At 42.9% G+C, this 27,215-nt stretch overlaps 1 protein-coding gene across 4 annotated transcripts in view; it reads right to left on the bottom strand.

Moving 5' to 3' along the window:
* CDR2L (cerebellar degeneration related protein 2 like) overlaps positions 1-25,792 on the bottom strand; it is a 31,117-nt gene extending 5,325 nt beyond the window's left edge. Inside the window, exons 1-5 of one of the 4 annotated variants that reach the window (XM_028716832.2) lie at positions 25,513-25,792; positions 24,904-25,054; positions 3,562-3,674; positions 2,290-2,438; positions 923-1,087 (exon numbers count right to left, since the gene is read on the bottom strand). In XM_028716832.2, coding sequence (XP_028572665.1) covers positions 923-1,087; positions 2,290-2,438; positions 3,562-3,674; positions 24,904-24,982 — 506 coding nt within the window. In that variant the 5' untranslated portion in view covers positions 24,983-25,054; positions 25,513-25,792. Of the gene's footprint in view, positions 1-922; positions 1,088-2,289; positions 2,439-3,561; positions 3,675-23,160; positions 23,182-24,903 lie in introns of those variants that run through there. The other 3 variants (XM_028716833.2, XM_028716831.2, XM_028716834.2) reach the window with 3 other exon arrangements.
* Between the last annotated feature and the right edge of the window lie 1,423 nt (positions 25,793-27,215).

Genomic DNA, 27,215 nt, shown 5'->3' with positions numbered 1-27,215 from the left:
GGTCAGTCTGCTTCTAAAGTGCAGAGCCCCTTGTTTTCAGGCAAATATTTATGAATCTTCATTGACAGGCGTACCATTTAGGGGGGATATGAGTGCACAGTCTCTTGCACACTGTTTTTTAAGTGACATGCGTACCTAGAATGACTTATGTCTCTGGCAAGCTCACAGGTTCTACACAGTGAGGTGTACAATTGGTACACCTACACTATTGGTGTACAATTAAGTTACCTATATACTAGATATGCATAGCAAGGGCACACAGTCCTTCGCTTCAAAAAAGGGGTGGGAAAGAACTGTTTTGTTGTGATAACACTATTAGAGTTATCATTCTGAGCACAAAATAATCACAGAAGATGTTCTGATAATAAGCTGGTTCTTTTTCTTCCTTCCTTCCTTCCTTCCTTATCCAAGAATGGGGATTCTGACATTACTGAATATTCTCCTCTTTTATTAAAACCTGTTCTCTCTCCAATCTGGAATTCATAATGCTATTCTACATATGAATTTGCTCAAACTGTGTACCAGGCAGCAATAGAGGGAGATGGAAATGAGACTGGTATGCGTGCCAAAAACTGATACCTGCATTTTACCCCCCCCCCTTTGGTTTTAGGATATATTTTTTTAGAGGATCTGAAACCGCTTAACTGGCAAAAAAGCAAGTTTTATTATTATTATTTTAATGCACTTTGTAAATGCTTGTTCTCCCTCCACGCACCAGCCCAGTCTATTCTATAAAATTAAACTTTCCTCCATCTGTTTTCTGCCATTAGCAATGCCCATGGGTCCCTGAATGAAAAATATTGCTGCAGCCTTGGTACGTTCCATACTGCCCGAGACAGCTTTCCCCTGCAAAGGAATGGCTGTCCTAACTCTGTTCTCCCTTGTCTGCCCGCAAAACACCTCCCCTCCAGCTGCAGATTACCTGGGACTAGAGCATAGCTCCTTGAGGCAAGGGAATGTATGGATGGTTCGGCGCCTCTCTCTCTTCTCCCGGCGGATGCGCAGCTGATCTAGACTCTGCAGCTCTTCCACCTGCTTTTGTAGGTCATCGACTTGGTTCTGCAGCCCCTCAATGGTTTCTGTTAGGCTGTTACATGAAGCCAGAGTTGATGGGAAAGAAAAAGAGAAGAGAATGCTAGCTTGTTTTTAGACTGAGATACAGACACAGGGCAGTATCCAATTACAGAGTTATACTAGTGCAATGACTTTTAGCTGCGCAGTGTTAACTTCTGTGCCCTCACCACTCCCTACATGTCTCCTAAAGGGAGAGGAGAGGGAAGGAAAGTTAAACTGCACAACTAAAAGCTATTGCACAAGCATAACTGGATAGTCGGATGGCATCCTAACTATAATGGTAGGTAGGCAGGAAATTAGCCAAGCTATGTGCTGACATGCCCCATCATCTCTGGCTGATGATTGGCAGAGCCACACATCTGCAATGAAAGATCATGGAGACACACTTGAAAGCTAGCTCTCTCTGTCCTGCAAATCCTTCCCTGGAAGTCTGTTATAGTGAGACTATAGCCACCATGTTTTCTGAGCTAAGCTATTCTGCATTATTCAAAGTAGGGGTAAAGAACCTCAGATTTCTTGATTTGGCCTTCAGCACCGTCACCAAGCCACCCCTCTTTGCTCTACAAATGGTTTTGCCTGGCTGGGATGTATCTCAAACTCTAATGCCTCTCGCTTTTCTGAATAGAGGATAAAGAGGGGTGTGTCAATACTGTACTAGGCTACTGTGCAAAGGTGAAATTGGCATCTGCTGCTCCATTTACTTTTGCCTATAATAACTCCCACCACCGGCATGTGGTCCTTGGGCTGAAAAAGGGTTCTCTACCTCCACTTGGAAGCATTAAACGAACAGAAAAACCGCAGCATTCTAAGATATGGAGAACTTAGAGGAGCCCAGTGCAAAGGGCAAATTCTCATATTTGCTTACATATAGGGTCAATCAACCTACCTGCTCACTGGCCATCACTGGGTAGCTGACAAACCCAATTCTTATTAAAAACTGTCCTCCCAATGAAGAGGAAGAAGAAAGCTTTCCCTACTTGGGAACAGATCTTGCATTCCATTCATGTCCTAGAGGACATTATGGAAACAGATTCACCATCTCAGTTGTTCCCTGGCATGAACAGGGCCATGAAACTGCAAAATGTCACAATGGCTGGGTTCTTATAATCCTCACTTTTGAATTAACAATGCCACCTCAGTTTTGAATGCCCCCCCCCCAATTACCAGGCAACCTCTACCTTTAGACATGAAAGGACCCACCAGATGAAGCATTACCATTGTATCTTCTGCTGGGACGTCTTACTCTCCAGCACAAGCTTCTGATTGGCCAGTTCCAAGTCACGCGCTGTCACATCCAGCTGCTCGTAAACCTTGGCATGCTGTTCATTCATATGCCGTAACATTTCCAGCTGTTTGGTCAAGTACTGGAAAGAAAAATGGTTTAAAAGCCCATAAAAAAGCATTTGGGACATAATAACCATGAAGAAACAATTCAGTAGATCTAAAGCATTTAGTCAAAAGACTGGATGAATCACTTAAAATGCCTTTTGATTGACTAAAAGGCTGCCCCTAATTGGGCAACATGGGCAGGCCCAAATTTACTATTTAAAAAAAAAACCAAGGTAAGCTACTGCTAAGCATATCTTAATACTTTGAAAAATGAAAACAGAAAAAGTCAATGGAAAACAGATGCATTTTGTCAAAAGGGGGCAAAGCCATTTAGCCTTCAATCCTAACCCCCCTTACCTGGGAGTAAAGGTAAAGGTAAAGGTACCCCTGCCCGTACGGGCCAGTCTTGACAGACTCTAGGGTTGTGCGCCCATCTCACTCAAGAGGCCGGGGGCCAGCGCTGTCCGCAGACACTTCCGGGTCACGTGGCCAGTGTGACATTGCTGAGCCGCACACGGAAACGCCGTTTTACCTTCCCGCTAGTAAGCGGTCCCTATTTATCTACTTGCACCCGGAGGTGCTTTCGAACTGCTAGGTTGGCAGGCGCTGGGACCGAGCAACGGGAGCGCACCCCGCCGCGGGGATTCGAACCGCCGACCTTTCGATCGGCAAGCCCTAGGCGCTGAGGCTTTTACCCACAGCACCACCCGCGTCCCCTCTACCTGGGAGTAAGCCACACTAAATTCAGTTCAATAGGACTTACTTCTGAGCAGGCATGGTTAGGTCTGCACCGTTAACCCCATTTCAGGGACTTTGTTGGAAACTAATCCAGGGACTCAACAAAGCTCAAAGTGACCCTGACTAAAGCTGCTGCCCAGAATGTAAACATATGGGTTAGGGGTGGGAGGGCTTCCCAGGAATGTACAGCAATGTCTTTTTGAGCTGTAGGCCTTAATCCACCTCTGTTCTACCCTCTTCCATATGTGTTTTTCATCCCTCCCCCTAAGAGCACATCTCTGAGGCTGCAGCTCATCTTGGCTTGCGCTGTGGCAGTGAAAATACCAAACAAGCAGCTGTCTACTTTTTCACAGCCATGCTCCGCCTGAAGCAGGAAAACGGGTTATTTGGCTTATGTGTGTGCCTGTGCTTCACCGGTACCTCTATCTCTTGCACTTGCTCCTCATTGGTTGTGTACATCTGTTGCAGAGAATCCTCCAGTTCTTTGTTGCGCTCCAGCAGTGTTTTCCCCAGTTCGGCTGCTAAGTGCAAGTCTGAAAAGGAAAACGAAACAGAACGCGCTGTGAGGGCCTCTCCACCAAGCTCTTTGGAACCAGGCACGTGTGAGCAAGTGATAGGGCTGATTCAATCTCTTAAAAATATTTTTAACCCATCTTCCCAAATCTCAAGGCAGCTAACGGGGAAAAAACATCACAACTACACATAAATCTACAAAAAAGGAGCTTTCAAACACCTCAGATTAATGCATTAATAAAACAACAGAAGCAAGTACAGCAGTTCAGGTGCCATGAATAATGCATTTTAACTGCACAGATTCCTTCTGTAGTTATGGATCATAAGAGCCATGTTTTGCTAATTCCTTATGGAGACAAAGGAGAAAATACGGAGTCAGAGTGTCAGTGTCCAGGAAGTTATAGTCTGACCCCCAAGATGAGTTTCTGACCCTCCTCTGGCAGAGAAGCCCCCAGCCAAATCAGAGGGGGAGGTCACATCAACCCCCAGCACTCAACTGTGCTGGTATCAGAAGGCCCAATCCGAAGCAGCTGGTCAACAGTGGAGTGCATGCCTGAGAACCCAATTTTACTGCATAACTGAAGAGCTCCCTGAGAGTAATGGTCCTTCTCAAGTGAGTGGGCTCTTAGTGCAAACAACTGCATCTTAGGCTGGGTATGGTCTGGGTTGTATCAACCTTCGTTGGAATCTATTGCTTGAATGATATATGTAATTCAGCTGCCTACGTCTGAGCCTGATGTCTTTGCCCTGCTATGTACGAGATTTCCTCAGTTGCTGATTCCCGGTTTTTGGACACCACCCTGGTTTATTTTTGACTTGGGTCCAACCTTGTTATTGTGTATGGCCCTAAGCCTGCAGCAGATGGTATTGAGAAACCTGCCCTGTCTAACTCACAGACCATTATCTAACCTGGTCCAAGCAGGACAGTGTACAAAACTATGTGTGGTGTGAAGTAAATGGTTAGAAAGACGTTTTTCTCCCCCTCTCAATATATAGTGGTACCTCGGGTTACAGGCGCTTCAGGTTACAGACTCCACTAACCCAGAAATAGTACCTCAGGTTAAGAACTTTGCTTCAGGATGAGAACAGAAATCGTGCTCTGGCGGCGTGGAGGCAGCAGGAGGCCCCATTCGCTAAAGTGGTACCTCAGGTTAAGAACAGTTTCAGGTTAAGAACGGACCTCCAGAATAAATTAAGTTCTTAACCCGAGGTGCCACTGTACTAGAAGCCAGGGTGCTCTAATGAAGCTGATCTTTGGGAGATTCAGTACAGACAAAAGCAAGCACTTCTTCATACACTGCATTGTTACAACCATGGAATCTGCTCCCCCAAGTGACAGTGATGGCCACCCAATGGAGCCTTGCTATGTTCTACCTCAGCTGTGCAAGACAGTATGCTTCTGAATCTCAACGGCTGGGGATCACTAGGAGAAGGGTTCTTGTGCTCAGGCTGTGATTTTGGGCTTCCCACAGGCATCTGGTGGGTTGAAATGAGAAGAAGACCCTGATCTAGATGGGCTTTCAATCTGATCCAGCAGGGCTGCTTATAAGTTCCATGAAGGTAGTGCAGATACTGCTGTTTTTCATGCAAAAGTCAAGCTGGAATCTCTCTCTTCCAAGAAGCGGAGTGGCGTCCACTTTTCACTGACCCAGATTAGACATACGGGGGACTCTAACGTTTTTGAGCATCACTGCAGAACTGGATACTGCCCCCCTCCTATGTGGACTCCCCCCCCCCTAAGGAGGAGATACTTTATTGCACTGCTGCTTTTATTTATTTATGATTCTTAATTATCGTTTTCAGCAGCTCAGCTGTTGGGCAAATTGTCCTGATTATCTCACCCTAGTGTGGCACAGGAGGGGGGCCTTGCTGCTGCTGAGGTGCTAATTATCTTTTTACTGTTTTATTTTATGATTTGTTGGTTTCTCCGAGAGCCTCTGCTTGAAGAGCAGCATATAAAACCCCGTAATAATGGTTATATTTATCATTGTTATCATTACCGCCATCATCAATGACAACGGCAGCAGAAGCAGCAGACATATGCTTGCCAAAGTTAGTCTGGTTGCAAAGACTCTACAGAAGGCTAAGAGGCTGATCAACGAGGGCGTTCCAGTGTTTTTGGGCAAGTGAAATATAGCCCCTGCTTCTTGCAGCGGATGCTGTTTCCCCTCTAAAATTAAGGCACTTTGGAGAAGGGCCTGATGCACAGAGCGACACTGCTGCATATGAAGAGGTGGCCTTTGAAGGCATGGCTGCTGAAGAAGAAGAAGAAGAAGAAGAAGAAGAGTTTGGATTTGATATTCCACTTTATCACTACCCGAAGGAGTCTCAAAGCGGCTAACATTCTCCTTTCCCTTCCTCCCCCACAACAAACACTCTGTGAGGTGAGTGGGGCTGAGAGACTTCAGAGAAGTGTGACTAGCCCAAGGTCTCCCAGCAGCTGCATATGGAGGAGCGGAGACGCGAACCCGGTTCACCAGATTACGAGTCTACCACTCTTAACCACTACACCACACTGGCTCTCCTTAGGTGCCATAGGCACCTTTGATTTAGCCTTGAAACACACTAGCAACTAAAGCAATTGCCTTTGTTCTCATCCGGGAGGACTCTTATGTTTCCGCAGACTGATAAGATTCTACTCTCTCAGCTTTACCAAGCCAATGTTGAATATTCAGGTCAACAGTGTCCAGTGTCTTGTAGGGTCAGCCTTGTCGCTTACAATGCACTACCAGCGGAGAATGGGTTTATACTGTAGTCCTTTTCAAGGACTGAGTAACCCTCTACATTTCATCCATCTCCAGCTCCTGACAAGAGTCCTGCTCAGCCTGGAGGCACAAAGCCATCTCTTCCCACCAGACTCTTCACAGCTGCCTCTGCCACTGTCGGTCTGATCTGATCCTCTATTTGTCGGTGAACGTGTGAGAAGACTTGGGAGTGTTGGTGGCTGCTGCCTGGGGGACAAGCTGCCATAGACTCCTTCGTGTGTCAGGAAGAGTCAGCTGCACCTGCCCGTTTAAGGAGAGGCTGTCTCTCTGGGGCAGCGCAGCTGTAGGATAAATTGTCCTAATTATCCCACACTGCTGGGAAGCCAAAGGGGGCAGTGCTGCCACAGAGGTGCTAATTGAATCACTGCCTTTCCTCCTGGTTCCCCTGGACTTTAATGAGTAATGCTTCTGGGGAGCTATTGTTCTGAACTGGTTGCTATAGCAGAAGCAGGAGGCCAGACACCCACCCACACAAACACACACCTTCCTCTGCTGTCCTCCCTATTCCCCACACATGTAGATGTCAGGCTTCAGATAGGAATTAACAGGTCTGGAATCCAAATGCCTTTCTGGTAAATCAGCAGTTTTTGGTATTGCACCCTGCACCTCAGCTCACTTTGGGCAAAGGTTGTACAGAGGGCGGGCCAGTTACACACCGCCAAAAAAAAGAAAGTAGAGGAAATGCATAAGTCTAAGGGAAAGTTGGAAGATGACACTTATTTGCTCAAAAGTTGTAAATGCTGATTAATGACAGAGAGATGCACATTTAGAAAGATGCACTATCATATCATAGTAGGAATAGGTTTGACCTGTATGGTTTCACAGTCTGCTGTGAAAAGAAAGAACAGTGGGAGTCTTGATCTTTCAACCAGTCTTGGACTGGTAAAAGGTAAAGGGACCCCTGACCATTAGGTCCAGTCGTGACTGACTCTGGCGTTGCGGCGCTCATCTCGCTTTATTGGCCGAGGGAGCCAGCGTTGGTCTGCAGACAGCTTCCGGGTCATGTGGCCAGCATGACTAAGCTGCTTCTGGCGAACCAGAGCAGCGCACGGAAACGCCGTTTACCTTCCCGCTGGAGCGGTACCTATTTATCTACTTGCACTTTGTGCTTTCGAACTGCTAGGTTGGCAGGAGCAGGGACCGAGCAACGGGAGCTCACCCTGTCGCAGGGATTCGAACTGCCGACCTTCTGATCGGCAAGTCTTAGGCTCTGTGGTTTAACCCACAGCGCCACCCGCATCCCTTACTGCGTCTTGGACTGGACAGCCCTTCAAATGGAGGGCTACCCTCTGTAAAGGCACACAAGGCCACATATTGTATAATTAAGCCCACTGGGCCTATTGATTGTGGGATTTGAATATGCTAGAATGGAGGGAAATAACTAAATCTGGGTGCATGTGTCCTGTGCTGCATTTGCAACAGTATGCAAATATAGAATTGTTAATTAGTAATCAGATTTGGCTTTTCCTAATTGTCCTTCCCTGCTTAAAACCTGACAAGAAGTACGAGAGAAGCACCAAATTACACCCAGAGGCTGGCCAAGGGCTTTAGATGTATTCCTAAGCTCCTTGTTATATATGTTGATTATTCCTCGGGAACCCGATTTCCGGCTCTGAACACTATACCCCAGGGTGAACTCTGAGAAGTGACAAGCTCTTAATTTTAATAATCATAACGATGCGGAATGACCTGGTCTGGCAGCTGCACTCCCTGAATGGGTCTGATTAAGAGCGGATTGCATTTACGGGTAGAGAGATTTTTATAGGAGCCACCTCCAGGTTTCAAAATGCCCCCAAGAGACTGGAAGCGTGACAAAGAGGGGTTAGTACTGGAAGAGGAAAATAATATGTTCCAGCTTGTGTCAAAAGGGAAATGTCATATTCATTAGCTCCTTGGGCTGTGACTGATGTACTCTTCTTCTTCTACGTCATCTTTTTTTAATTATTATCTAGAAGCTGATAGACCCAGAAACATTTGTGCTGCCTCACTCCAGGTAACAAAGAGCAGAGTTCTCCCTGCCTATCCAAGGATTACGTCAGCCTTGTCCCACCATATGGCTTCCAATTTAATTTGCTGGGGTTGAGTTAAGTGGATTAGGAAAGCCCAGGATCCAGCATCACGGTTTTAAAAACTAGTAATTTTTTTGCAGGAGCTGTAAAAGGTATAAGAGGGAAAAAAGCATAGGAAAATTATTATTCTTTTCTGTGACGGAGGATGTCTTCGTCGGGAGGCAATGAGGTTTTTCAGTTTAAAGAACTGCTGCTTTCAATAATCACATTTGCTTCTACACAACTAGGAACTCTGCACCCACGGACACCAGCAATAGCATGTGAGGAATTAAAAGTGCATGAGCTGTGTCCTGGACAGGGTGGAGACTGAGGGGTAGTGAGGTTATGGCAATGTGGGTACACCAGCAGCAGCTGCCCTGCCCCATTCAGCAGCAATGCCAGTAGTTAGGAGGGTGGCTCCACGCCACTGCCCTATTGTGCCAGGCACTCCTACTTGAAGGTATGAATCCTCTTACTCCCATCAGCCCCAGCCAGCATGGCCAGTGATCAGGGCTGATAGGAGTTGTAGTCCAGTAACATCAGGAGACGCAGGTGGTGCTGTGGTCTAAACCACAGAGCCTAGGGCTTGCCGATTGGAAGGTCAGCAGTTTGAATCCCCACGATGGGGTGAGCTCCCATTGTTCAGTCCCAGCTCCTGCCCACCTAGCAGTTCCAAAGCACGTCAAGTGCAAGTAGATAAATAAGAACCGCTCTGGCAGTTTCCGTGTGCTGCTCTGGTTCGCCAGAAGCGGAAGCTGTCTGCAGACAAACACCGGTTCCCTCGGCCTACAGAGCGAGATGAGCACGCAACCCCAGAGTCATCCGCAACTGGACCTAACGGTCAGGGGTACCTTTTCTTATAAGAATTTTAAGGTCTTTACCTTTTAACATCAGGAGGGAGACATATTCCCCCTCTCTGATTTCTACTTAAAAGGTATGAACACTCCTTCCCTGCACAACTTCCCATAAAAAATGTTTTTTTTTAAAAAAGCCCTCTTTCATTTATCATCCATGGCAAACTTTTGCTTCATTTTTGCCAACTTGCAAAAAGCACAATTACGTTTCATTTCTAACACAAGGTACGGTATACTCGTAATCGTGAATAACAGGAAAGATTTTATATATTTTTAATTCATTTGTACATACTCTAAACAGTGGTGTTTTATGTGTGAACTGCAGCCTAAGTTAAACGTAATGCATTTCTTATTTTTAAGGTGGTAAAAGAGCCAAGGCTTCATAGGTAAGTCAGCAATGCATATATTTCCCTTTCCTCTCAATGTTTTCCTCCCGTGTTTGAAAATGCATGTGCATACAGTTCCATCCCTTCTCAGTGCACTGTGCTGAGCCTTCAATTAAGCATAATTTACTATTCATCCAAGTGGGAAAACTACCAGCTTTGGGAAATGCCATATTCTTAAACCAGCGTCAAACTATGGCTTTAAGTCATGACATAGTAAACAGTTTTCTGGTTCAGATAAAATGGAAAATTATAGTTAACTGAAGACTTCCTGGCTCATCACTGTACACCAAGAAAAACAGAGGGAAGGAAGGGGACAGAGCTTGCAGCCCCAAGACTTATGCTTATTTCTGCTTAAGCCTAGATACAATTGTCCAAACTGGGCCTGTCACACAGCACCATCAGAACTGATATGGCATATTTTGTTTTCAACTATTTTACTTCAAGCATTTATACACAGGTTTAACGCTTTAATCTCTAACCAGTGTACCATAAGGTTAAAATGCTACAATAAAGATTAAACTAACTAAGTACAAAATCAGAAAAGTTACTTAAAAGGCCTGCTGAAACAAAAAAAGTTCAACAAGGAGGAGGGTGGTTTGTCCGATCTGAGCCAGGTTCATAATACTGAATGCATGTGGTAGATACAAACCACACATGCAAGTTATGGGGGACCATTAATTCAGCTACCAAGCAGGTAACATGCTTAATTAATAGTGCAATCCTATTCATATTCACCCAGAAGTATGTCCAACTAAATCCAGTGGGATATAGGAGGCTGCAATCCTAAATCCATCTACGAAGAGGGTCACCTTACTACAGGGTCACCTTGGGAAAATCACTGCAATTTTTCTGTAAAATCAAAAGTATTAGCACTTCTACACAAACATACAGGCAGATTTGGAATAAATATGTTAAATATTATTCAAGATGTCTTGAAGGAGGAGTTCTAGCAGCTGTCTTTTGTCAGAGCAGTTAAGACAAATTATGTCGAGAGCAACAAGAAGGGCAGATAGCCTTGCAGTTAAGAAAACACAAAGCCGGAAGCAAGCCAGAAAGTCACTGTAGAATGAAATAACACCAGCTCAGGAACCATGTTGCCATGGTGACAGAGATTGCTCTGGGTGACCCAACACATTTGTCACAATCAGATCAGCTCTAGGGCAACTTAAAAAATATATATTAATTGTTCCTTCACAAAAAATGCAACACAAGGAAAGAATTAACCAATCCTATCGTTGTCCCTTCTGTTCCTTATCCCACCAAGGAAAGGGCTGACTAGATCCTTGTTTAATTCATCCATTAATCAAACTCTATATTGAATTAAGGTTTAATTCAAATAAATCCTTCTATATCTCTCAGGACTAATCTCAGGAATAGATAGATAGATATAGATAGATGATAGATAGATAGATAGATAGATAGATAGATAGATAGATAGATAGATAGATAGAGATATATGAATATTGGCTCGAGCATTCTCCAATCATAGGCCAAAATTTTGCTATAAAATAATCTATTTTGACCCCAGATTTAGTTTGTCCATCTTTAGAATATCCCCTATAATTTATAAATCTAATCTGTCTCTTTTAATGGTTTAGATGATTTTCATCATTAAACTGTGAGCATCTAGCTTATTTTATACAGCCAGGTAGTTATCTTTTGATTTACATATCCCAACCAGTATAGCTAGTGACTGTAATTCCAACCACTGTACTTTCTGTGAAGGACACATATCCAGAATTATTATTATTTATTAATTTATGAATCACCTTTACATGTGTCACCAGGCGATTTCCATGCTTACCATAAAACAAGCTAAACATCGTTTTAAAAACAGTACAAAAAACAACTGAACAGTGGTTTAAAATCAATTCAAAATGATCGCCTTAGGCAGAGACCTTTTCATCCAGCTGGAAAAGCTCACTGAATTGCTAGCCAAGGCCACCAGAAATTCAAGTGAGTAACCAAGAACACCAGGACATTCCAAGCATCTCCATCTTTATAAAGTGTTTAAGGCTCTCAGGTAATGTACCAAAATGCCACAACTTTGAAACAGTTCTCCTTTGAACTACCACCAAGGATGTAAGCTTGTCCATATCTCTTGTTCCAGAAGAAATTCGGCTTTTCAAACATACCGTGTTATTAGCACTCGAATCTTACTGAGATGTTACAAATGATTCTAATGCCATCTTTCAAAAGTCGTTCCATTTCACTATGTTTTCGAGTAACCTTTTCAAATTCTCATTTTTTCCCCCACCTATAACTGTGGTTTGTTCAAAACACAATTGGTTATATTCAGAGGTTTTCAGTTGCCTTTAGGGATGAGGGAGGAATCCACATAACTTGGATTCAATTTGGTCTCAGCAAATCATGACTCAGATGGGGCTGTGGGTCTGTTTCAGAAAGCAAGCTCCTTTGGATTCCTGTATGATACAGTCTGGGGGCTGCCTCAGTTCTTCTTTTTGTCCTTTAAACTTGTAAAAATGGTTAATCTGGGGCTTATTGCCACCACACACTTCAGAGCTCCACACACTTCAGCAAAACAAAGCAAGTCCCCCTCATTGTTGCAATCCTTCAACTATTAGGACTGTGATGAGTTCATAATTTTGGACTTATGCATCATTTCCACAGAGAGACCTTGAAATACCAAAATACAATACCCTTCATGCTTTCAACTTCATGCTTTAACAGTCGCTGCTCTTTCTTAATAGTTTTCTTGTCGTGAAAATGCAGAAACATAACAATGTCAAAAGAGGCCCGTAGAGACTGCTCTGCTCCCAGTCGCGTGTTCCATTGCTAAAGCTTTTTTAATGCAGGTGGTAAGAAAGAAAATCATTATTTTCAGCTCCTTTTTTGAAGCCTCCAAAGTGAAGACAGTACAAATGTCTGCATCTTCCATGAAAATATTGCTCACCTTATCTACTAATGCTTGTTGCTTTGTTTAGCCTTTTGAGTCTGTCTTCTCTCCTTGATCTGAGACAACTTATGTGATCAGTAGATGTTTCCAAGACTCTTGCTGTTCAGATCTCAATTGCTTTCTTAAGTGTGCTTAAGGAGGCCACGACACATTATCTGATACCATCTCCTATGTCCTGAGAGGGCTTACTTCGGGCATTTTTGATGTCTCAGGTAATACTGGTCTCCAAAGCCACATTTTGTTTGCAGGTCTTTCAAGCCAAAGAAGGCAGATTTAAAGGTTTATCCCTGCCTTTAACTTCTTGTGTTTCAACCTCCAGAGATTTTAAAGCTTTTTAAAATTTATACAGCTTTAGGAAGCTTTTTACGGCATGCTTTTTAGGAACCTCATGACCTTCATTCATCATTCCTCTGCTCCACGGCAACTTGACGAGGACTCTAGGTTAGGCAACTAGCCTTTAAGGTGCCACAAGCCTCTCTGTAGCTTTTGCTGCAAGTTTTAACCTGTCTACCCCTCTGGAAATGTAACAATCATAACTCCAGACTAAGCTAACCACAGTTGAGATTGCTAGCCTTTCTTTACAACTGAACAAATTGTGGAATTCATAACCATCAGTGTAAAATGATGAAGGTCTACACAACACACTTTAATCACCAGCTGTCCATTTAATCCACCTCTGTGTAGCTATTATATTATATTACATATATACATATATACATACACAAACACTAGATATATTATGCATACTAAAATACAATTTTTCAAGCATTTGACAAGAGCTTTCAACAACTCAATGGCAAATAAAGAAACCATGTTAGTATTGTGGGTTTTTTTAATAAAAAAAAAACACAATAAAAAGGCCAGCTTAAGTAGAATTAAGAAGTAGAATTTGTCCTTGTTGGTCATTTCAACTGGCTAAGGAGGGGCTTTGCCAGTCCGAACGATATCCCATGACAAAAGTCTCCACACATTCAAAAAAAGCATTTTGCTTTGCATACCTGAGTCAAGTGTGGGACAACAAGGGAACGTTTTACTGCTTGATTTTGCTGAACATTTAAATTGTCCCTAAGATTCATTTCGGAAAACAGAGCATCAGTTCAGGAATCAAGAACGCAGTGGCAGCCGGTGCCTACCAAAGTGAAGTCATTACAAATACAACCGCTGAGTCTGGCATGTTAAAGATAAGAGCAGAGCTTGGCCAGTTGGCAGCCCACCCCCCACCCCCCATAAAAACACCACACTAATCTAAGATGTATACTACTGCATGTGATTGCAAGGGCAATGCTTATCCACACATGATACCAAGACCCCAGAAATGAAAGGCAATCCAGACGACAACTGTGCTATGAACAGTAAGCAGAAAAGAAGATACACGAAGAGCAGATAGATGCCTCAAGAAAATGAGCTATGCTACTGAGTTGAATAATTCACACCTGGTGATCGAGGAATTAAGGAGGCAGAAGTCTTTCTATAAAAAAAATTACCCATTTTACAGATGTGGAAGCTAAGAAGTTACAATGCACAGGCTATTTCTCTCTCTCTCTCTCTCTCTGAGCTGAAAACACTAAGCAATTCATTGAAGCACCCCATTTGCCTACTGCAACACAATACCCATTTCATAGAAGGCAAACCAATGAGGCAAAGAGACAAGCAATAGCCTGGTCCTCCAAACACCAGGCCACTTGTCTGAGGTCACTTTTTTTTTTTGGCTGCAACAACAATACCTATTTCTCAGAAAGCTAACCAGTTGATTTCTCAGATAATGTATAGATAAACCCTCCCTCAATGTATCTAAGCCCATAACTAGATCCCCCCCCAAATCAGTTTCTCTTTAGTTAAACCACAAAGCACTCCTCTCCTCTCATCAGCCTCCCCATAAAGAAAAGTATCATTTTTAAAATCTCCTCTCGCCAATGCAGCCACTTAAAAGTATGTGGATAGCAAAGTACGTAGTTGCATGAAGGAAAAGAACCTGCTGTTCAATTGGCAGCCACTCATTAGTGTCTGGAGAACCTGCTTGTCTCTATCATGGGCCACACCACCTCTCAGCCCTCTGTAGCAGCAGGTAAGCATAAAGCCTAGGAATCATTTTCACAGACTCTTCCTTTGTTCTTAGTGCAACAATATGTAAATCATGTCAATCTACTCTCAAATAGGTTCCTGACCAACTACATCAGAATCAAAATGGAGAGTGGCTCAGTCTGATTTGTAACTTCTGCTTCCCACAAGTCAACACCATGATACTTTAATCCAGTTTAAATCTCTTTAAGTTTATGGGCCTGTGTTCCCTGGGAAAGAACTCTTCTGCAAGACGTGCAAAGGGCACCATCCAGACCACGCTCCTTGAGCATTTTTACTGCCCCAGGATATTCTAAGATGCCCGGTCTTCTTCGGAGTAGCCTAACATAAAGCATTTACAGTGGTACCTCGGGTTAAGTACTTAATTCATTCCGGAGGTCTGTCCTTAACCTGAAACTGTTCTTAACCTGAAGCACCGCTTTAGCTAATGGGGCCTCCTGCTGCCGCTGCACCGCCGGAGCACAATTTCTGTTCTCTCATCCTGAAGCAAAGTTCTTAACTCGAGGTACTATTTCTGGGTTAGCAGAGTCTGTAACCTGAAGCGTATGTAACCCGAGGTACCACTGTAATCAGTATGAAAACAGTAACCATAAATGCTTACCGACGTTGAGGTGTTACATGGCATTTAAGATGTCTCAGTTGGCATTTCTTCATTACACTGTATTTCCCAGCATTTTGCCAACAATAAATAACCTTTTCCCTGTCCCCATACTTGTCTACAACCTGGGTGATCCTTGCATACTCTTACTAAATCAGGAAGAGTCTGTGCTTGCAGCTACCTTTCAGAGATACACAAAGGTAGAGCAATCAAGAGGCATAAACATCTACTGTGAACACTGTGAATGTGGGTTATTGTTAACACAGAGCCACTTCTTGTGGTTCAGTCTGCTCCTTCCTGCACCATGAAGAGAGCACCCGAAGACTTGGGCACATAAGAGGAGCCCCTGCTGCAGCCTGTTCCTGCGCCAGCTTCTGTCCTAGATTCCAGGAGGAATCCTGCTGGTGTGGGGAGGAGATGCAGCACACCCACCTCCCATGTGGCCTGGAGCTTCTTACATTACCGTAGTCATGTGGGAAGGAGCTGCACTGCAGAAACTCCCAAACTCCTTTCTGCATCCGTGTGTCATACGAAGCTGGGGGTCCTGACCGACCTCATGGTTGCTTTATTCTTCAGCCCTCAACATAACCAGCTCATTATCTGTGTTGTTCAGGTCTTTAGAAACAGGCTACCTAGTCCCCATAATCCTTTGCACTCACTGCTGCACTCTGTGTAGGTGACTGAGCAGAAATAATAATAATTCTCTGGGAAGGAGCCAATGGTGCAGAGCCATTACTATTCATTCACAAGAGCAACGTTCCAAACCGCACCTTCCTTCGGAGCCATGTACCCATTTACTTCAAACGCACATAAGAATCCCCTTCATGCTTCATGTAGTATGATAGTGGCACAGTAAAGACACAAGCATGGTGACCAATAGTAAGGAACAAGTGGGACCTGCAACCAAAATGTTGCAGTATATCTCCTAACAGGAACAGCCAGCTAGCCATCCCTTTCCTCCAACTTCTATACCTCAGTTGCCCTTCCCAGGTTTTCTTTTGCAACTGGACTCTCAGTGTTCTATGGCTACAAAGTCCTTGGACTGTTTTGGGGGAGAGAGAGGCTGCCACTTTAAAAAAAAGGGGGGGAGACTTAGTTTTGCAAATCTTGGGGTGTCCCTGAGGATGCAGATACCTCCCCCATCTTGTTTCCTAATGGCTCCCCTTTGGGCTCCAATTCTGTTGACCCTCAGCACCTGACTTCACTATTAAAGGGAGTAAAACAGAGAAATATTGAAATATTAATAGGTATAGAAGACCAGTCATATGATAAAAGGCTAAAACTATCAGCTATCAAAAAATGATAGCTTAAATGAAAAAGAAGCAACAGCAAAAGGCTCCATTACTGAAAGATGATATTGGCAATTTAGCAGAGGTTGTGATCTGGCAGAATGTAAGACCCTTTGATTTCCAGTCTCATTGATTCCAACAGGAGTACTGGATTGTGCCCATTTAAAAAATAATTTCAGGCAGGTATTCAGGAAGGTTTTTCTAAGTTGCAAAACAAATTGCTTTCCCCCCTCCTCCCAGGCTGCTGACGTGCCACAAATGACTAATACAAGTCTATGTCGCTAGGGTTGGAATGACATTTAGGATTCATGAGGCAAATTTTTCTATTTTTAGATTAGACAGGGAGAAACATCTGCAGCCAGGTGGCCATTCCAAGGTTCAGAGGATCCATTTTACTTCTCCCCTGCCCTCAAATCACCCACTGGCTTGACTTTCTAACTGCAATTTCCTTCTAATTCTACTCTCTCCTGCATCTGGAACCAAGTGCTAAAAAGATCTTCCATAGGAGGTTCTCACGGGAAGTTACAGATCAATCTGTGCATAAATAATTCCCTTTCTCCAGGAGATTTGGCGGGGCGTGTGTGGATTTTTCTTTCCTTTAAGAAAATCAATTTCGGAATCTCCTTGACATGTTCCAGTGACCAGAATCTAGTCCATGGAAGGGGCTGCCTTTCCACATTACATTTTTAATCCATGTGAATACTGCTACAAAATGAAGAGGACACAATGAGTTGTGAGGTGAGAGGTGAAAGCTGGGGCAGTTTGACCAGGTGCCTCGTGGGCAGAGGCCAATGCAGTTTTTTTCAACATCTCGGTACATCGTCAAAAAGCTGATATCGTCCAGCCCTATTTAAGGCTGATTGCATCAGTATTTCCTATAATACAATTTAACTGTGGAAATTATTCATGAAGCACTTCTGTGCCCACAATTTTTTATTTTTTTTTTAATGCTGGAAGAGGCTCTAAAACCAAGCGAGGTCCAAATGTAGCATTTTATGCCTCCATAGATGGCCCTCTGAACTCTCCTCAGGCTACACCCCTCACCAGTCCTCCTCCACATCTTCCTTGAGTGGTTTTTCCTGGCTGCAGTATGCCCTCGAACTCGAGTTGCTTCCTTGGATGAAAGATAGAGAGGGATGTGCGTGTGTGAAGAAAGTAGCCTACCGTACAAAGAAAAAAAAAATCACATTAATTGCTCCACCATCTACTTTGGCCTCTGGCCCTTGGGGTCAAAAGGGTTTCCCTGCTCTAAATTTAAGAACTAAATATAATCTTTGCCTCTGCATCTTACACAGGCGACTGGTTTAGCAGTATGGCAGCTCAGCAGTTAAGAGAAAAAGTTTCCACTAGCTGAACACACCTGCTTGTTTAGACTCATAAATAAATAAGAGCTTCAGATACTGCAGAGATAGCCAGCAGCATCCTTCTGACTGCGCAGATTTTGGGTCAAACAACATCCAGCCAATCACAGCGGTACAGCCCACAGTGCCAGGCAATCTGCATCACGCTTCTTCAGAGCAGCACAACCAGATTTATGAGACAAGTTGGGAAGCTTTCTGCCACTCCATGGAGTGACCTTTTTCATTCCCTTCTTTATCCACGATGTTTCAGTCTGGTGTATCTGATAAGTATTTCTGGCCATGTCAGAAATGAGAGTTATTGTACATTTGTTTACAAAACCTAGCCAATAAAATAACCCATGTATTTCTGAATTCCCAGCAATGTACGGACTTGAATTTCAGAGTGGTTAACTGGGTGCAGAGAGAGACACTGCAGAAAGTTTTAGGCCCCTATCAACTCCACCCCAAAAGCCTCCCCACTAATCAAACAAAACATACACCCCAGCTTTAGCAGTAAGGCTGGCCAAGTTCATTGCCTAACATGCACTATGAAAGAAAGAAAAAAGAAGGGTCTTGTGCAAATTTAATTAAACTACGTATTTCTAACTGACCAATCTGGCTGAGAAATTTCTGGGCAAGCCATGAGGTAGCAATGCTCTTGTGAATTGCCTAAAGTTGTGCAATGCGGGCTAGAATTGACTATCTGTATGTGAAAAGACTTCAGTCTCTCTCGGAGGAGAGATTCCCCGCTATGTCCTACACAGAACGGGAACAGACCAAATGTTGGAAGGGTGGCATCCAACGCTTCTTAACCCAATATCAATTACAAGATCTTCAGGTGATCATGAAGATGGATAAGAGGCACTTAAGAGATTGCCTCTTCAGGTCCGATGCAGAAAGGGATTTAACCACGATTGCCTCTACCAAAAGTTCACCATGGTTCCCGCTTATCAAAATGGAGCACATCTGAGCTAGTTATTTGACAAAGCTCCCACTTGCCATACTAAGAATCGCTTTTACAGAATTACGATTCCAATCGATGCCCTCGGCGGTGGTGGATGGTCAGTACGGCAAAGTACAGTACAAGGAGAGACTTTGTCTGCGTGGGCAACCTTGCGTAGAGCATCTGTAGCACTATTTATTGCAATATAGAACCAAGAGACTGATTTATAAAACCCCTGCTTATGAATGGAACACACTCAAACAGGGTGGAAAGGGTGAAATGGCTGCTGAGTGATACTGATGACTTCGTAACTTATAAAGTAGCACTATATGCATTGGCAGCTAAGAAGATCAGGAGAAAAGAACTAGATAAAATAGCGGTCAATTGCAAAGGTGATTCAGACATTTAAGCTGGCACATTTTACCCGAGAACCCCCTGCTATTCTATCGTATGCAACAAATAATTTTTAGGCGATGTGATCGTGGTTTATTTTATTTGCAGTGCCTGATGTTTTTATGGTTTTTATGCTTATTATTGCTTTTCTTTTTGCTCCCTTTGAGAATGATGCCATGGCCTTTGGCTAGTGCAATAAAGTAATTTTATTATTACCTAAAGTTGTGATTAGGAAGGTTTTACATAATCCAACAATCTTTTCTTGCCAACCTCCTCATCTAGCAATATATATATATATTTTAAATTGTTCAAGTTTTAAAATATATTCACATTTCATATGAGTGGCAAACCTGCTGCTTTACATGTTGAATACATTTGCCCAGAAACTCTATGAAAACGTCCAGATTCTTAAAAAACAACAATTGGAGTATTAGCAATGCTGAAGACACAGGATGTAACTGCGCATTCTTCGTCACTGCAACACACTCCAGGTTAGTTACCGTCAAGTAACATATTACATTGCAATTATCCCTTTGAAGCCCTTTAAATGAATACAGTACTTTGAAAAACTTTTGCAGTTAACAGCTACTCTTCTGTATCAAAAGATTTATAGACACCTAGTGGAAAGTGCAGCAGTTACATCTTGGTACAAGGATGAAGCATAATGAATGCCGGAGCCCACAGTGAAAGACAGTAACATCATTTTGTGTTGTTACATGTGAGCAAAACAAGTGACAAGTTGCCTAAACAGACTACGGATCCTGAGAGAGAAGAATGCTTAGATCTGTGCTCTGGAGTGGGCATTAACATTATATGGCTTAAGTGTACACATATGGTATGTTTGCATTAGCAGTTCATGCCTGGTTTACTGCTGGAGCTACTATTAGGTATTTCCCTACTGTTTATGTTTGGTTAGCAGTAATTTGTTGCTGCTTCTCTTTGCATAGCTGAAAGTCAGTAGTGCTGTACAGGTGGTCAGCAAACACCTTCTGGTCCTTTCCTGGACTTCCATGAACTCATGGGTCCCAAATGAATGGAATCTACGCAAATATACCTGAAAGTGCTTAACCTCCTATATATGCAATCTAGTATCCTGGAAAAATGAAGGTTTCCCAGTCATGCATACAAGAGCCTATCCATGTTCAAACAGGACACACAGGACCCTTAAACAGACGGAAGTTGGGATCATGCCTGCTGGCTCTGCTCCTATCTCCAACCTTTCCCTCCATACGTTGATTTGTCCCCAAATGCAACACATAAAAAGACTTGGGAGAAGCCTGTAACGAGTTCTGTCTTCCCAGGTAGGAGAAATACTTAGGTAGATTTGTTTTGCAATGCAGATTTGTTTTGCAATGCAGCCTCCTTCATCCTAACTTACACATCACATAATGCAAAGAAGAATCCTTTCTTACATGCTCTATGTACCAGCTACTACATGGTTTATTCTCAGCTTAGGAAGGGGGTGAGGACCAGGTGAGAAGAACAGCAGTGCAAGCAGAACGGATGTGAAGTACTTCACTACTGGAGCAAACTATTGTTATTTCTGAAAGTAAGTACAGATGCCCCCCCCCCCCCATTTAATGGCTGTTGACTATATTCCTCCTCCTTGTTTACCACCAAGGGTCACAATGGAAACAAACAATGGCAGATATGTGTGTGTGTGTGTGTGTGTATGCGCATGCCAGTAATTAAAATCCATGTTAAACCATGACTCTCAGTTGATAAGCCTGGGACAATCACCATCTCTTAGCCTAATCCAACTCAGAGTTATTATAAGGGAAAATGGGGGACCGATCACATCACCCTAAGCATCTTAGAGAGAGTAGAAATGTAAAACATCAAGGGGGGAAAATGAAATAATTGTGTATATCACTTGCATGAACATCATGCCTGCTGAGCCATAGCAGCTAGGCAGGCTGTTTGGCCTGTGACTGCAATTCTCTTCTGGTATATTTATTCTGAACTAAATAATAAGCCAAGAAGTAGAAATATTTCCCTGATTCTTTATAGTTTAGGTTTCCTAGTTCACTCCCTTGAGCTCTCATAGCAAACATTCCTTGGGAAGTTACTGCATTATGTCAGTACAGCCACATCATCATGTTCCAGCTGCCAGAAACAAGGCTCATTGTCTCCACTTCTCTCCACAGCTCTACCTTCATTCATGCATTCCAATTGCAGGACTTCCTTAAAGGAACAAGGCCACACAACGCATTTCTTCAGCAAATGGGAAAGGGTTTCTGATTAAACAAAATCCGTGTTTACACTCTTGCTCTGCCAAACCGGTTTTTTCTATAGACTGTTCTTTGCAGCCATTAAAGCAACATAAGCCACAATCTAGTGGCATTGTTTGAAGTGTAGTATTACAGTGTCATCACCAGCTGTTTGTCAACAATAAAAGCATGTCTAAAAATAAAAAAGGTACAAAATCTTACTTCTGGAAACAAAATAAACTCATTTGTCAATATTCTCCAAGTTCAATGGCTGAATTAAATCTGAAACGATATACAGAAGCTGATATTACCTGAAAAAGGCTCAGTCATACTACTAAATCTAAAATCACTTAATATACCTAATAGTTTTTTCTATGAAAAGCATTCTAAAAGCAAAGAGCTGAAATAAACCTGAAAGTCAACTAGTCTAATCCCCCTTTCTTAAGGAACAAGTATTTCTCAGACAATAACATAAACAGTAAACACACCACTTAAATTATTAGAGTCAAGGGTGTAGGCTTCTGTTATATTCAGGAACAGGAACTCTGCAAAGAGTGTGTAGATCTCAAATTTGCACATACTCTCCAAACTGATTCGTTTAGTTTTAAATGAAGCCTTGCATTGGAGAGAAATGTTCTTGACTGGTATATATTTAAGGACAAGAAGAGGAGGAGGAGGATGGTGGTCAGGTGAAGAGCAAGGTCATGTGCAGTGTACTTCAGAATTCAGAAGACATTCTTCATTTAATTTTCAACACCTCAAGGGAAAGAAAGCTGTTTCCCATTACAAACAGAAGCTGATATTACAAATAGAAGCTGCTATTTCATCATTCCACATAGGCTACCAATTGACTTTAGCCATGTAGAATACGAAATACCCTGTATTGCAAGCAGAGAGCAAGAGGGATCAATGTGCATCATTCAAAAATGGCTTTTAGATAAGAGACATAATTAATGAAAAGGGGGGAAACCCTAGAACTTATTATTTGTTAATACAGTGCTTCACAACTGCCTCATGTGAAGTCTCTAGGCAGTGAAAGACATAACTAAACTGATAGTTCATGCAAGCAGACTTACTGAGGCAGAGACGTGAATATCCAGACAGCTGGAAATTCAGAGAAAAGAAAAGAACCTAGTACTGTATGGAGATATTATGCTTAGAATGTGGGTATAATGAACCAGTAGCTAAGTGGTTAGTGATCATAATAACCCTTTGAATTCCTACTTAAAGTACTGACTGCTTGGGAGGCAGTTTTTATTATTCCTACATAAAGAACACCTTTGATAACCAAGCAAAATCACATTACAAACTGGAGTAATCAAGACCGATGTCATTCCCACATTACTTTGCCTTCAGCAGTTTCAGCATTTAACCTGCAGGAAAGGTCACTCACCCTGTCTGAATCTGCTGCCAAATATTACCTTGCCTCCGTGACCCCCAGAAGGCTCACATCCTGATCCTCTTAGCAATGCATAACACACACTGCACCTTTTAAAAGCTTCCGCATTTCCCAACTAAAAAAACGACAAGCCTGCAATAATGTGTTAAACTTAAGAGACAGTAATCAACCAGAGACTGCTATTCCGTCTCAATGCAGTTGCACAGAATACAATACTGTAAGTACTTGTCAGCTTTGTGTATTGTACATATTAACTGTGGTTGTAGTTATTAAGCAATAGCAGACCTCAACATCTTCTCCATGTTCGGATTCCTAGCTGATTTAAGCTTCTTTATTATAACCTCTATTTTCCTGGACCCTGTTCTTCAATAACTGTTGACAGTTTATCAGCATGGAACACCACCTGCAATGCCAGTGGAAAATTATGTTTACTGATGTTATGCTAATGTTACTGTTGGCTTGCTCCCATCCTAGGCACTTAGGTGTTGGCTCAAGTTTTTTAAATGGTATGCAAGGATATGGTAGCTCTCCAAATTGTTTTCATCCTCTGGAAGCATCAGTTCTTTTCATATTATTCAAACTCCCTTCCCATTCACATAAGCAAGCATAAGTTATTGAACACTGTCACACGTTGGGTTCAGTGTCACCAAGCAAGCCCTCATAGTAACCTCACTTTTTTGGGGGTGGAAATATATTTACTTTCTTGATGCTGCCTCAAGAAATTGAGGCCAAGTTGCATGCTGTTCAGGATCAAGTCAATTGTGTTTTAACCTAGATTCCCTACACAGAATCCTCACTTTTGCATTCCATCTTAGCATCCTGCCTTCCTTTTGACGGGATGGAGTAAGCTGAAACACCCCATCCCTCAAGTGTAAGGCCACAACCTGGCCAAAGTACATCTAAGAGTTAAGGACATCCTTAATTAATTGGGATATAAAATGCTTAGCTATGGCTCTCTCTCCACAATACAAGGGTATTGATCTGAACTCCAGTTTCATGAATGTTTTGCACCTCTAATAATCTAGGCTGCGTATTTTTTATTAGTTTAAGTGTGCGGTGTTGTAAATGGAATGTTTAGTCTTTTCTCATTTCCTCCTCCGCAACCGAAGTTATGAAAACTTACGTTCCAGCAAAATCTCCTAAGGCTATGAGCATCCATGTGAAGCTATTAGTTGAAGAGATTATCTCACCAACAGTTATGTCTGCATTTAATTCAGTATTACAGTTGTAGGTTTATCTTCAATTCCTTTATTTTACTGAGCATAGGAAGGTTCATTTTTGGGGCTCTCATATAAGAAAAGGAGAGATTTCCTAGTGGTCAGTAAGAGTTTGACACAAATAACATTTTAATTTTTTTAATGCAGCTCATTGCAGCTTGTACAGCAAATATTGCTTATGTTGAAAGCATACAGCATAAATTTGTGGCTGCTCGTTTAAAAAGAATCGTACAAAACAAATTTCTATCTTTCAAAAAAAATAATATGGTTCACTTACTTTTGGTTGTTTGCAACTGAAAACTTTCTCCATTCTCATACCTCTCTCCCATTTCTGTACAAGTCACTTCTTACTGATTTACAATTGTCTGTAACCAACATGACTTAATCTAATCTAAACTAGCACTAACAGCTAAATAGTTGGACTCAAATCAAGTGCCATGACCATTTTTGCAGAGGTCTAACACCACGAACACTAATGACATGGTGACGTATTTTTCCCATTAGGATAACTTGGGGCAAAATGTATGCATCTTTCCCTGGGTCTACAGAGGCCTTTTAACTTAAAGAGTTCCCCATTGATGTACGGTGAAATATTAAATTTACAATCCGATGGTTTAGCTCCCCTGAGAGATGGTGCAGTCTTTCAGGTATTGAAGGCGGAGAGAGAATGGCGTTTCAGAAGTTGGATTAGGAAGCTTTTCCCAGCCTATTTGCTTCTGTGTCCCTATCCCGTTCTGCTAGGTCATCCCCTGTGTGAAGATCGTCATGGCTTTGGTGCTATAGTGTTTTGTTTTTTTATACGTTTCCTTACCTTGCTCCAAGTCCTGTTGGTCGTACCAGGGTTCCTCTTCCTCGCTTTGAAACTCTTCCATCCTGTCGGCGCTCAGCATTAGCTCTCCTACTCCGGAAACATCCAAAACAGAGCAGTAAAGCGAAGAGAGGCTGAGCTCTCAAAGAGGATACTGCAGAAAGATATATACAATCAAGGGTGAGAAAAGACCGGCGCTGGGGGAGGGGGAGCAGGGAGGATCTTCTCCCAAAGACCCAAGCTGATGAAGGCAGGATCCAGTCGCCAGGCTTTAAGGCTGGGAATCGGCCAGTAGGTCTGATCCTGCGCAGACGTAAGGTTGGGACAATGGCTTTGCAGATGTGCTATTGTGATCAGTGCTGCTGCTGCTGCAGTAGTAGCAGGCATCGAGCTCTCTCTCTCCCCCTCTATCTCTGCATCACCTTCCTTCCTTCTCTCTCCATCAGCCCTTTGGCGAGGGAGCGAGAGCAGAGAAGACGTGGCGTGCGGATTTCCCCGGCCTTTTTCTTGTCCTCCACGCCAAAATCTTGCTTTCAGGCTGGGGGCGGAGGGATTATTAAGTCTTTGTTACGGACGGGAACCAGAACCTGAAGACTGCAAAGGCTCTCTTACTTGCGCCGACTTCGCTGGGTGATGATGCACAAAAGAAAGAGCAACCTTCCGATGCAGCCCGTTCCTATTTGTGCAGCTCGGTGGAGACCTCTAGCATGGAACTGCTGCAAAAAAAATTCCATGCAAAAGACATGGGCGCGGGAGGAGGGGAGGAGGGAGAGGGAGAGCAGACCTCCCTCCTTTCCCCCTTTTTTTTTTACCCGCCCGATCCTTCTCATCAGAGGAATTCCAGATGCATTTTAGCTGCTAGGCGGATTTGAGGCTTGCATTCCTCCAGGATGTAGAGAGCTAGGGGCGGAGCCGTGGAAGCTGCCAGTCAAAAAGCAAAACAAAACCCAAATCTGTGAATCTGCACATAAGTGGGAGGTCCTTTTTACTACGGCAGCCTGCACAGCTTTTACTTTGCGCGCTGGGGATGTGTGTGTTGGGTAAGAGAGCCAGCGATGAATGTTTTCACGACAGCTTATGCTGGCATTATTCCTTGCCATTGTTCCTTTGGAAAATCCTTGCTCTCGCTGCAATAAACGAACAATCCGACTTGGGGGGCGGGGGGGGGGGGCGGGCAGGATCTGATTCCATGTCTCTTATTAATTAAAATAGATGGGAGGCAAGATTGTTCCTTGCAATTGGAGGTGGCAAATAGTCTTCCTGGGGGAGGACAGGGTAGGAAAGCTTGGAACAGGGTTAGGCATCTGTATTTGGCGGAGGGGTGCTGGTGATTCCATATCAACTACTGGCAAAAGACTTAATTTGATGCGCCCCCCTTCCCCAGGGTTTAGTTCAGAATCTAGTTTTCTTTAATGAAAAAATAGTGTCCTTGAGCATGCGCTGAGTGCCTTTTCTCGATCAGCCCTCACACACCTGCGTTAGGAGAAAGCTCACTTGGTTCCTCTATAGAAACCAAGCAATAGCTATAGGCCCAATTCTGCAAATAGCTTTATGAAGATGTTGACCTAATGTGTGGCAACTGTAAAAAAACAAAAAAAACCCCACCTCATGTGAGGGATTATTAGGAAAAGGAATTAAAAATGAAATTGCTAATATGCTGTTATACAAATTCGGCTGCACTTTGAATACTGTAATTGCCACGCCACACTCCAGGAAGGATATTTTTTGATATACTGCAAAAGAAGTTCCAAAAAGGGCAACCAAAAAGATCGAGTGGTTGGAGTAATTCCCCAAAGGGGGGGAATCAATATGTTAAGCTTTTTAGTTACAGATAGGTAGCCGTGTTGGTCTGCCATAGTCAAAACAAAAAAAATTCATTCCAGTAGCACCTTAAAGACCAACTAAGTTAGTTCTTGGTATGAGCTTTCGTGTGCATGCACGATATCTGAAGGATATCTGAAGAAGGTATCTGAAGAAGTGTGCATGCACACGAAAGCTCATACCAAGAACTAACTTAGTTGGTCTTTAAGGTGCTACTGGAAGGAATTTTTTTTGTTTAAGCTTTTTAGTTTAGAAAAAAGGCACATAAGTAGATGAAATGACAGATATTTACAAAATTATCCTTCATGTGTAGAAAGTGGATAAAATTTTCTCCCTTGCTCATAAAACAAGAACCAGGGCCCATCCAATTAACCTGAATTTTGGAAGATTCAGAAAGACAAAATGAAAGGTGCCTGGTTAAACTATGGAATTATCTACAACAAGATGACTTACAAATGATTTTAGACTGATTCATGGGTGACAAGGTTATCAGT

This window comes from Podarcis muralis, chromosome 2 (genome assembly GCF_964188315.1).
Source record: "Podarcis muralis chromosome 2, rPodMur119.hap1.1, whole genome shotgun sequence".
Classification (NCBI taxonomy): domain Eukaryota; kingdom Metazoa; phylum Chordata; class Lepidosauria; order Squamata; family Lacertidae; genus Podarcis; species Podarcis muralis.
This window is presented reverse-complemented; position numbering and strand designations above follow the sequence as displayed.